At 49.9% G+C, this 13035-nt stretch overlaps 1 protein-coding gene across 1 annotated transcript in view; it reads left to right on the plus strand.

Annotated features, from left to right (window-relative positions):
• The first annotated feature begins 6666 nt into the window (after window positions 1-6666).
• Window positions 6667-13035, plus strand: part of LOC122942227 (centrosome-associated protein CEP250-like) — a 32012-nt gene continuing 25643 nt past the window's right edge. Inside the window, 2 exon segments of the mRNA XM_044299729.1 lie at window positions 6667-6783; window positions 11228-11374. Of these exon segments, the coding sequence (XP_044155664.1) occupies window positions 11261-11374 (114 nt within the window). The 5' untranslated portion in view covers window positions 6667-6783; window positions 11228-11260.

Below are 13035 nucleotides of genomic sequence, written 5' to 3' on the forward strand. Positions count from 1 at the left end.
GTGTCATCCACAGATGCCCCCATAACACTGCGCCTGCGCACAGACGAGAGACAGAAAGAAGGGGAAAGAATCTGCGGACACAAGCAGAGGACGGCGCAGCAGGCGACTGAATAGCTTCTTCTGTAAGTAAATTGCTTTATTATAACTGTATCCCTGCAGACCGCAATTCTCTCGTATTTTGTCATCTTATTTATATATACTTATTTTGTTTTTGCCCCCCCATTTTTGACTGTGGTATCTTTGTGCCCCCCCCTATATATTGTTCCTAGAGTCGCCACTGGCAGGGACCGTAAAACCTTCTCTATCAGAAGCCCGGACGTCCCGGACGACCTCCTGCCCGCAGCTGCTGACTCCACAAGGAGTTAAGCCTCATTCACACGTCCGTGCTCAAATCCGTGAAAAGGATGTCAGTGATGCCTCCGGGAAGATGTCCATGAAGGATTCCTGTGTCCGTTTTTTTGCTGTCCGTGTATCATCCGTGGATTTCACGGACCCATAGACTATAATGGGTGTGATGCATCCGTGAACACAGAAGTATGCATCCATGCTAAAAACACAGACCGCGGTAAACACTGATGTCTTAATTCACACATTAAAATGAATGGTCCGTGGAGACGTGTGAATGAGGCTTTAAATGCGGACCACCCAGATGTATATAGGAACAGATTGGATCGAGATGCTCGCCACCCCTACAATCCCGAGCACGGCCAGACACCTCCCTCTAGCTCAGGGATCAGCAACCTGCTGTGAAACTACAACTCCCAGCATGCAAGCATAGAAGTGAGTGTTTCCGAACAGCGGAGGTTGCTGATCCCGGTCTAGATACTAAAGTGCTCTAGTAACCAACATGGGAGCAGCTCCGGTGATTGTAGATAAACTAGTAAAATACATTTCAAATACACAGATATATAAATGGAATAAACCTGAACATACTGATAAAATGGAACAGCCTCGCTCCCTCGGCAGAACCGTACGCGGGGCCGCACTTTTACAGTTCCATTACTGGCTAGGTAACTATAATAGAGATTAAAAACAAATACAAAACAATATACACATCTGTAACAATGTATCCGTAATAGATTGTATCCACCCCGAGTTCACGTTTAGGATCTAGGTGATTGTCCGGTTATCCGTACGTCAGGCCACTGGCTTCTACGTATTAATGCTCAAAAAGTTAGTCACTTGTACAAATGCAGCGCGTCTCGCCCCCCTCACAGGTCTTCACGCTGCGCCTTATCGCTCCATGTACTACTGCTCTCCGGCTTGTTTGTTGCTGCCGATATCAGTCTAAGGCCCCTTTCACACGGGCGAGTATTCCGCGTGGATGCGATGCGTGAGTTGAACGCATTGCACCCGCACTGAATCCGGACCCATTCATTTCTATGGGGCTGTGCACATGAGCGGTGATTTTCACGCATCACTTGTGCGTTGTGTGAAAATCGCAGCATGTTCTATTTTGTGCGATTTTCACGTAACGCAGGCCCCATAGAAATGAATGGGGTTGCGTGAAAATCACAAGCATTCGCAAGCAAGTGCGGATGCGGTGCGATTTTCACACACGGTTGCTAGGAGACGATCGGGATGGAGACCCGATCATTATTATTTTCCCTTATAACATGGTTATAAGGGAAAATAATATCATTCTGAATACAGAATGCATAGTACAATAGCGCTGGAGGGGTTAAAAAAAATTAAAAATTATTTAACTCACCTTAATCCACTTGTTCGCGTAGCCGGCATCTCCTTCTGTCTCCTTTGCTGAACAGGACCTGGGGTGAGCATTAATTACATGAACAGGGCCTGTGGTGACATCACTCCGGTCATCACATGTTCCATCACATGATCCATCACCATGGTAAAAGATCATGTGACGGACCATGTGATGACCGGAGTGATGTCACCACAGGTCCTGTTCATGAAAATCACCGCTCGTGTGCACAGCCCCATAGAAATGAATGGGTCTGGATTCAGTGCGGGTGCAATACGTTCACGTCACGCATTGCACTGTGCGGAAAACTCGCCCATGTGAAAGGGGCCCATGTGTTTGGCGGTATGCAAATTGTGGATCCGTCAAACACAGATACGGTATTTTGCAGAATACAATAGAAATGCCTATGCTCCGCAAATGCGGACAAGAATAGGACACGTTCTATCTTTTTTGCGGGGCCCCGGAACGGACAGTGGTTAGAAAAACCGTGGAGACGAGCACTATTCATGTCCGCGATGCTGACACAACGTAACCATTGAAGTCTATGGGTCCTTGAGAATCACTCATGCAACATGGACGACGTCCGTCTTCTGTCTGGAATGTGAAAGACACATGGAGGGCAGAAAACCGGACATGCGGACCCATCTTGTCCATGATGGCAAACGCGTGAGCGACTTGTGACCAAAACCCCAGGCGGTGCGGATATTTGCAGGTGTGGAACAGACGTGTTCTGTCGCTGCCACCGCGCGACCCTATAAACAGTCATAAGGTTAGGGCCACGAGGTGACTTGTAAAGAGTAAAGCTACATGGCGACACTTTTAATGTAATATATATTTTAACGGTGCCGCAATGCGCAGTCGCAAAATGGATTTTGGATGGATTTTTTGTGACTGTTGCAGCACTCGGAGGGATCGCCTCGGAGGCCATGTCACTGGGCGAACCCGGCCTAATGTGCATTCATAACCCCCGCTGACTAGAGCTGCCATCCGCCCGGTAACTCATCGGCCGACGCTATTTTAGTGCCCCTGACGGTAATTCTTTTCTACCGGCAATAATAATTGCTGGTATTTTTCCATATGGAGCGCTTATTAGTACTGCCTTTACCCCCCCCCCTCCCCCACTTGTGTTAAGAAAAATAAAAAGACCTCACCTCCTCCATTTTATGGCTGCCCCGCTGTGAACAGTCGCTGCTCACCGGAGGCTCCGGACAGGACCCGCTCTCCAGTGTGATCACGTCTCGCAGGTCCTGAGCTCCCAGTGAGCAGCGAGTGTTCACAGAGGGGCCATAAAATGGAGGAGGTGAGGTCTTTATTTTCTTAACACAAGCAGGGCATTATTAATTTTGGGAGTTGGTAATAGGGACGTTACTATTGCAGGGGGGCACTAATGGGGGCTATACTATTACTGGGGGCACTAATGGGGGCTATACTATTACTGGGGGGCACTAATGGGGCATTACTATTACTGGGGGCACTAATGGGGCATTACTATTACTGGGGGGCAATGATATTACTCAGGGCACTAATGGGGCATTACTATTACTGGGGGGCATTAATGGGGCATTACTTTTACTGGGAGGCTCTAATGGGGCCATTACTATTACTGGGGGCACTAATGGGAACATTAATATTACTGGGGGGGGCACTAATGGGGGAATTGCTACTACTGGGAGGCTTTAATGGGGCCATTACTATTACTGGGGGGCACTAATGGGGACATTACTATTACTGGGGGGCACTAATGGGGGCATTGCTACTACTGGGGCACTAATGTTGGCATTACTATTACTGGGGTCACTAATGGGAGCATTAATATTACTGGGGACACAAATGGGGCATTACTATTACTGGGGGCACTAATGGGGACATTACTATTACTGGGGGCACTAATGGGAGCATTAATATTACTGGGGGGCACTAATGGGGCATTACTATTACTGGGGACACTAATGGGGGCATTACTATTACTGGAGGGCAATGATATTACTCAGGGCACTAATGAGGCATTACTATTACTGGGGGGCATTAATGGGGCATTACTATTACTGGGGGGCATAACTATTACTGGGGGGCATCGATATTACTGGGGGCACTAATGGGGACATTACTATTACTGGGGGGCACTAATGGGGACATTACCATTATTGGGGACACTAATGGGGGCATTACTATTACTGGGGGGCAATGATATTACTGGGGGACCCTAATGGGTCAATACTATTACTGGGGGGCACTAATGGGGGCATAAATATTACTGGGGCACTAATGGGGGCATTACTATTACTGGGAGGCTCTAATGGGGGCATTACTATTACAGGAGGGCACTAATGGGGGCATTATTAATACTGGGGGTACTAATGGGGGCATTACTATTACTGGGGGCACTAATGGAGGCATTATTATTACTGGGGGTACTAATGGGGGCATTACTATTACTGGTGGCTTTAATATTACTGGGGGCACTAGTGGGGGCATTACTATAACTGGGGGTACTAATGGGGGCATTACTATAACTGGGGGCATTACTATTACTGGGGACACTAATCGGGGCATTACTATTACTGGGGGGCAATGATATTACTGTGGGCACTAATGGGGGCATTACTATTTTTGGGGGGCACTAATGGGGGCATTACTATTACTGGGGGACACTAATGGGGCATTACTATTATTGGGGGGGCACTAATGGGGGCATTACTATTACTGGGGGGCACTAATGGGGCATTAATATTATGGGGGGCACTAATGGGGGCATTACTATTACTGGGGGGCACTAATAGGGGCATTACTATTACTGGGGGGCTCTAATGGGGCATTACTATTACTGGGGGACACTAATGGGGCATTACTATTATGGGGGGGCACTAATGGGGGCATTACTATTACTGGGGGCACTACTATTATGGGGGGGCACTAATGGGGGCATTCCTATTACTGGGGGGCACTAATAGGGGCATTACTATTACTGGGGGGCTCTAATGGGGGCATTACTTTTACTGGGGGGCATCGATATTACTGGGGGCACTAATGTGGACATTATTAATACTGGGGGGCACATTATGACATAACAGGCCACGCCCCCACAGCTTTGGTTCTTATTTTGTTGGTAATGGCGGCCCCCCTGCCGCTGACACCTGCTGAAGCTTCACACCAATGGACTCAGTGACAAGATGGGTCTAGACCAGGGCTGCACAACCTTTTGTGGTCTGAGGGCCGCATTGTCACATCTATTCATTGGCGTCAGCCTATCACACAGGCCAATGCAGAGTGACAGGGGAGGAATGATCGCTACCGCAGTCATTCCTCCCTCACTCACGTCTATCGATTATCGGCAGCCGATCCCTGATTACACGGTGAGATGTGCCGACGATAATCGTACATCTTTCATCCTGATGAAATATGCAAATCAGCCGACAAACGAGCGATTCCTTGCTTATCGGCTGATCAGCGGCAGATTATACCGCCAGATATCCGGAATGTTCCTATGGACACTTGTTCCCAGTAATTGTCCTGAATATGGTGCCGTGTAACAGGGATTTCCCAGTGAGAATAATTTTCTAACAAGTTCTTGCAGCCGCTGAAACTGAAGCGTTATACTTCCCTGCCCCCGCACTGTGTACACCTGGCGGTGCCTGGCCGTGCTCACCTGCACCTCTCCAGCCAATGACTGGCTTCAGCGGTGATGTGGCCACAAGCAGCGTGTCACTGCTGAAGCCAGTCATTGGCTGGAGCGGTGTATGTGACCATGCACCGCCAGGTGTACACAGCGCGGGGAGCAGCGGCGGCATGAAGCAGGTCAGTAGGGATCTTCCGTTTCAGGGGCCGCGCTGCAGGAACTGGTTAAAAATCATTTTTACTAGAAAAGTGGCGACATTTCCTTCCTGCCTCCTATTCATATCAGCGCTTTCCTTCCCTGCGGAGACCAGCGGCGCTCACTGGTTATTGCTGCCCCCCCCCCAGTTACAGGCGCCGGGTAATAACCACGCTTATTGGTTAACACTTTAATGACCAGGTCTTGGATAGTTTTTGCAACAATTTTTTACGTGACACACGGGGCTTTATAATTTAGGATTTTTAGTTTCATTTGGGGGAAACTGTACAAAACATTTTTAGAAAGTATTTTTTTTTCAGACTACAGTAGGCAAACGGACAGCGAAATAACGGATTAGAATGAGTTCCCTATTTTGTGTCGGTCACTTTGTTCTATAATATCTATAGTTTCACCTGAATAGTTTATTTTATGTATTTTCTTTTTTTTAAACTAATTTTTTTTTATATATTTTTGCTACATGATATGTCCCCCTAAGACGCCATAAAAAGACCTTAGGAGGACACTGACCCTTTTTTTTTTTTTTTGCCCTTTTTCCTTTTATTTGTATTTTATTGTATTTTTTAAAAATTGGTTTATTACTTTTTTTTTTATATATATTTTTGCCACATATGTCACAAAAAGACTGTTGGGGGACAGTGAACACTCTTTTATTTTGCACTTTTTTATTATAATTTTCTATTTTTTGCCACATAATTTTATTTTTTATATATATTTTGTCCACATAATTTGCACCTGAGAGGTCACTGAAAGACCTTTGGGAGACAATGAGAGACTTTTTCTTGCACTATTTCCCTGTAGCATCCAAAGGAGCCCCAGTTTCAGGGTAAACCAGGGGGCATTGTACAAGGCAGAGCAGATCAGCTCTGGGGGGGCCACAAACCATGGAGGTCTCGCCACCAGCCCATCACACAGACCACAAGGACCGCCACTAAATGACAAACCCCTTCAAAAGCCCGCCGCCCACGGCGCACACCACTGATGACTCTGGGAAATCCCCACAATGCATTGCAAATATACACCGAACTACAGCTCCCAGGATGCAGCGCGAAACAAGGGGCGGAGTCTCGCCGTCGCGCCAGTCTTCTAGGTCCGCTGATTGACAGGTCTAGTCGCCGGTAGGGAGGCGGGGCCGGTCACGTGACCGCGGCGCAGGAAGCGGTTGGCCAGCGTCCTCGCGTGTCAGAGGTTAGGGGTCAGGACGGCTCCAAAACGGGATGAGACTGGAGGGAGATTCAAAATGGGGGTGAGAAAGAGGGATTCGGGGAGGGGGTGGAAGTGGAGCCGGTACAGGCGGACGGGGGCCCTGCTGCAGTTCCGGGGAAAGCTGGGTGACGAGATGGGGAGGGGGCATCATGGCAGAATTAGGCAAAATGACTCATTCAGGGTACAGGGAAAGCTGGGTGAGGAGAGGAGCAGTGCACTGCTGTATAATGAGGCAGGGTAGTAGGAGAGCTGGGTGAGGAGAGGAGCAGTGCACCGCTGTATAATGAGGCAGGGTAGTAGGAGAGCTGGGTGAGGAGAGGAGCAGTGCACTGCTGTACAACGAGGCAGGGTAGTAGGAGAGCTGGGTGAGGAGAGGAGCAGTGCACTGCTGTATAATGAGGCAGGGTAGTAGGAGAGCTGGGTGAGGAGAGGAGCAGTGCACTGCTGTATAATGAGGCAGGGTAGTAGGAGAGCTGGGTGAGGAGAGGAGCAGTGCACTGCTGTATAATGAGGCAGGTTAGTAGGAGAGCTGGGTGAGGAGAGGAGCAGTGCACTGCTGTATAATGAGGCAGGGTAGTAGGAGAGCTGGGTGAGGAGAGGAGCAGTGCACTGCTGTATAATGAGGCAGGGTAGTAGGAGAGGAGCAGTGCACTGCTGTGTAATGAGGCAGGGTAGTAGGAGAGCTGGGTGAGGAGAGGAGCAGTGCACTGCTGTATAATTAGGCAGGGTAGTAGGAGAGCTGGGTGAGGAGAGGAGCAGTGCACTGCTGTATAACGAGGCAGGGTAGTAGGAGAGCTGGGTGAGGAGAGGAGCAGTGCACGGCTGTATAACGAGGCAGGGTAGTAGGAGAGCTAGGTGAGGAGAGGAGCAGCGCACTGGTGTATAATGAGGCAGGGTAGTAGGAGAGCTGGGTGAGGAGAGGAGCAGTGCACGGCTGTATAACGAGGCAGGGTAGTAGGAGAGCTGGGTGAGGAGAGGAGCAGTGCACGGCTGTATAATGAGGCAGGGTAGTAGGAGAGCTGGGTGAGGAGAGGAGCAGTGCACTGCTGTGTAATGAGGCAGGGTAGTAGGAGAGCTGGGTGAGGAGAGGAGCAGTGCACGGCTGTATAACGAGGCAGGGTAGTAGGAGAGCTAGGTGAGGAGAGGAGCAGCGCACTGATGTATAACGAGGCAGGGTAGTAGGAGAGCTGGGTGAGGAGAGGAGCAGTGCACCGCTGTATAATGAGGCAGGGTAGTAGGAGAGCTGGGTGAGGAGAGGAGCAGTGCACGGCTGTATAACGAGGCAGGGTAGTAGGAGAGCTGGGTGAGGAGAGGAGCAGTGCACTGCTGTGTAATGAGGCAGGGTAGTAGGAGAGCTGGGTGAGGAGAGGAGCAGTGCACTGCTGTATAATGAGGCAGGGTAGTAGGAGAGCTGGGTGAGGAGAGGAGCAGTGCACTGCTGTATAACGAGGCAGGGTAGTAGGAGAGCTGGGTGAGGAGAGGAGCAGTGCACTGCTGTATAACGAGGCAGGGTAGTAGGAAAGCTGAGTGAGAAGAGCAGTGCACTGGTGTATAATGAGGCAGGGTAGTAGGAGAGCTGGGTGAGGAGAGGAGCAGTGCACTGCTGTATAACTAGGCAGGGTAGTAGGAGAGCTGGGTGAGGAGAGGAGCAGTGCACTGCTGTATAATGAGGCAGGGTAGTAGGAGAGCTGGGTGAGGAGAGGAGCAGTGCACTGCTGTATAATGAGGCAGGGTAGTAGGAGAGCTGGGTGAGGAGAGGAGCAGTGCACTGCTGTATAATGAGGCAGGGTAGTAGGAGAGCTGGGTGAGGAGAGGAGCAGTGCACTGCTGTATAATTAGGCAGGGTAGTAGGAGAGCTGGGTGAGGAGAGGAGCAGTGCACTGCTGTATAACGAGGCAGGGTAGTAGGAGAGCTGGGTGAGGAGAGGAGCAGTGCACTGCTGTATAATGAGGCAGGGTAGTAGGAGAGCTGGGTGAGGAGAGGAGCAGTGCACTGGTGTATAATGAGGCAGGGTAGTAGGAGAGCTGGGTGAAGAGAGGAGCAGTGCACTGCTGTGTAATGAGGCAGGGTAGTAGGAGAGCTGGGTGAGGAGAGGAGCAGTGCACTGCTGTATAACGAGGCAGGGTAGTAGGAGAGCTGGGTGAGGAGAGGAGCAGTGCACTGCTGTATAATGAGGCAGGGTAGTAGGAGAGCTGGGTGAGGAGAGGAGCAGTGCACTGCTGTGTAATGAGGCAGGGTAGTAGGAGGGCTGGGTGAGGAGAAGAGCAGTGCACTGCTGTAAACCGAGGCAGGGTAGTAGGAGAGCTGGGTGACACCCCACGTGGGAGAGTGGTCACCCAGCTTTCCCAGAGACAGATCAAGCTGTGCATTGTGTGACAAGTGGCGGCGTCCTGTCAGCCGTGGATCACATGACCGCAGCGGGCTGTAACAGGTGAAGGGGTGAGATCAGCGGCGTCTGCTCGCGCCTAGCCCAAATCCTAGCCGTCTCCAGTCAGAGAAGTGCATGGTGCCCCCCCCATCAAACCTGCTAGAAAAATAAAAACTTTCAAAATATGTCCTTAAAGGGGCATCCCGGAGGTAGGTGAGCGCTTGTACTCGCAGTCCCGTAGAGTTGAATGGAGCGGCGGATGTGCATGGTTCCATTCAAACAAGGAGCAGTGGGCCCCCGTTGCAGTGATCGGGGCCCCCACCGATCAGACTCCTCCACGGGATAGGTGGAACGGGAAAACCCCTTTAAAGGACTATTCCGGCCTCAGAAATTCACAACGCATCCACAATATACAGCAGATAATGTCTGATAGCTGCGGGTGGCACCGACACGGAGAACAGAGCCGCTCTCCGGGGGTGGGACCCGCATCCGTGGCTTCTGCTGGGTCAAACACCTCGGCCGATCAGCTGACCTCCCCAGCGACCACGTTTTTGAAGGGATTTGACTTTGAGACAGCCCCGTTAACCCTTTCCTGACATAGCGATTTTTTTTCCTCTCTGCCTTCATGGAGCCGTAACATTTTTATTTTTCCGTTCACCTAGCCGCTTGAGGGCTTGTTTATGTTTGGCGGGACAAGTTGTACTTTGTAATGGCAGCATTTAGTGGGAAGAGGGAAAAAATTCTAAGTGGGGGTGGAATTGGGGCAAAAAAAAAGTGCAATTCCACTGCGGTTTTATGGGGCGTTCCCTCTGCGTAAAACTGACCTGTGACACTCATGCTCCGGGTCAGCACGATTCAAGCGATACCACCTTTATATAGTTTTTATTGTGCTTTTATGCTTAAAATACAATAAAATTTTGGCAAATTTTTTTTTTTTTCTTCTCTTCCTTGGCATTTTCTGAGCCCATAGCTTTTTAATATTTAAGTCTACGGAGCTGTGAGGCCTCGCTCATTGTTTTCCGCGCTGCGATCTGTAGTTATTATCGATACCATTTTGGGGGGTTTATGACTTTTTTCCCGTTATGACGTTCACCGTACGGGATAAATACATTTATATTTTTGGGTTCGGGTGTTTTGGGACTCGGCAACGCCTATGAGGTTTATTTATTTTTTTCTGGAAAAGAGGGTGATTCAAACTTTTCTATATTTTTGAAAAGTTTTTAACTTTTGTTTTTTTTAGACCCCAAGGGGACCTCAACATGCAGTCGTCAGATTGCCATTTCTATTCAGCTATGGTATAATGGATTTACCGTAATGCATTACTGAATAGAAAATTCTGTATATTCCAATGTAGTGCTGCTACCTGCAGGAGTATATGCTTTGGAATATACCTGTGACAGGCGTAGGAGGCTCTGGCCTTTCACGACCAGCAAACGGTTCCCCCGATGGCTCTGTGGGGGAGCAGTTCCAGCCATGGGAGTTCATCTCTCCTAGGGAAAAGCCTCTCGGATGCCGAGGTTACATTTGACCATGGCACCTGAGCGGTTCAGTGTCTGCAAGCAGCGCTGTCGCCGATCGCAGACATTAGCCCCAGTTGTCTGCTGTGTGAAACAGTAGGCACCCGGCATCTAGAATGGGCACCATCCTTAAAGACCCAACATGTGCTGTACATGTACGGCCAATATTAAAGGGATTTCGGTATTTGCTAATGATCATCAATATCTGATCAGTGAGGATCGGATTCCCGGCACCCCCGCTGGTAGGTTGTCCCACACAACATACAAAGCATAGCGCCGTATATTGGGTAGTGGCTGTGCTTGGTATTGCAGCCCAGGTCCTCTCTCTTGAATGGGACCAGTGTAAGTGGCTTAGGACGAGGCCACAGCACTCACTGGAGCGCCGTGGCCTCTTAGCGCCACTGATCGGCGGGGGTGTCGGGAATCTGACCCCCACCAATCGGAGATATTTATGGCCTATCCTGAGTACAGACCATCAGTTTCAGCCCCTTTAAGGTTAAACAACCCCGTTAGATAAACAGGTAGGTGTCCATGTGAGCCGTGTGCTGTAGCAGTGATGTTTCCTTTGGAGCTGAGATTTTCTGCTCTTCTTTTCCTAGGTTTAGAAGGCGGCACGTGATGCCCTCGTAGCGATGACGCAGGGGGCGGAGCTGGGCCGGGACTGGCTGGCGCTGCAGAGGGAGCTGCAGAACTCGCTAGAAGCTCAGAAGAGGCAGGCGGTCCTGGTGGAGAAATTACAGGCAAAGGTGGGGTCCATACCTCTGTTCTGAAGAGTGCCCTTCTACGGGTTCATGCGCATGAACGTATGTATTATGCGGTCTGCAAAACACGGATCCGCAAAAAATAAGGAAAACGTCCGTGTGACATCCGTATTGCATCCAAGATTGTAACAGTGCCTATGCTTGTCCGCAAAACGGACAAGAGTAGGGCGTGTTCTTTCTTTTTTGCGGAACGGACATACGAACACAGAATGCACATTTTCTTGTGGACCCATTGAAGTGACCCCGAATAGACGCAGAAAATAATACGTTAGTATGCATGATCCCTAAATGTGATATCTCTAATCTCTAACCTACGAGTGTCTCAGCACGTTGAGAGTTGTAGTTTCACAACGGGCAGAGGGCCGGCCTGGGAGGATCATGGAGGGACGAGCTGCTTTGTGGAGGATCCTCCATGGATTCATGTTCAGTGACTGATGATTAGGGTCCATTCACACGTCCGCAAAATGGGTCCGCATCCGTTCGGCAATTTTGCGGAACAGGTGCGCGGACCCATTCATTTTCAAAGGGGCCAGAATTTCCTGTCTGCATTTGCAGATCCACACTTCCAGATCCGCAAAAAAATAGAACATGTCCTATTCTTGTCCGCAATTGCCGACAAGAATAGGACATTTTCTATGAGAGTGCCGGCGATGCGCAGTTCGCAAAATGCGGAAAGCACATTGCCGGTGTCCGTGTTTTGCGGATCCGCAAAACACATACGGATGTGTGAATGTACCCTTATTATGGGGCTCAGGGGCCCCCCACTGACTGGCTGACTGATAATATCCGCTCTAGCGTCCGTATCGGGGGACGAGATCTGACACTCCTAGGGCAAGAAATCGGAAGGGAAATAGAATCCCCCATGGCTTAAAGAAGTTGCTGGTTTGTGTGCGATTGCACACAGTAGGGTATTTGTTTGGCGCACGAAAGGACGACCTCAGACAGTGGACTTTGGTGAAATAGCTGTTTTTATTGTTCAGTAGACAACGCGTTTCGGAGTTTATAACTCCTTTATCAAGTCTTAATCGGGCGTCAGCATAGAGACAGGCCAGATGGCTGGAGCGTCTGGTTAGTGCTGGGAAGGCGGCGTTCCCAGCACTAACCAGACGCTCCAGCCATCTGGCCTGTCTCTATGCTGACGCCCGATTAAGACTTGATAAAGGAGTTATAAACTCCGAAACGCGTTGTCTACTGAACAATAAAAACAGCTATTTCACCAAAGTCCACTGTCTGAGGTCGTCCTTTCGTGCGCCAAACAAATACCCTACTGTGTGCAATCGCACACAAACCAGCAACTTCTTCCTTCACAGTCCCTAGGAGTCCCTGGCAACTCCACCTAAGGGACCGAACGGGTATTGGCAGCACCGACCTTTCCAAAATAACCAACGCCCCCCTATTTCTCCACGTGTACCTACCTTCACGGACGTTGAGCTCCAACCAGCACAACACCAAAAGGTGAGCACACTTCGACCATTACGCAGAACAACACAACCGCTACCCACCACCCTATGAGCGCCTCTCCCCTTTCTTTTCTCTCTTGCCAAACTGCCATGGCTTAAAGGGGTTTTCCAGGACTTAAGGAGGTTGTCCACCCCTGGGGACCTTTTGGGCAGCCCCCCCTCCCACGTGGCCAGCACACTTACCTG

This window comes from Bufo gargarizans, chromosome 6 (assembly GCF_014858855.1).
Source record: "Bufo gargarizans isolate SCDJY-AF-19 chromosome 6, ASM1485885v1, whole genome shotgun sequence".
Taxonomy (NCBI): domain Eukaryota; kingdom Metazoa; phylum Chordata; class Amphibia; order Anura; family Bufonidae; genus Bufo; species Bufo gargarizans.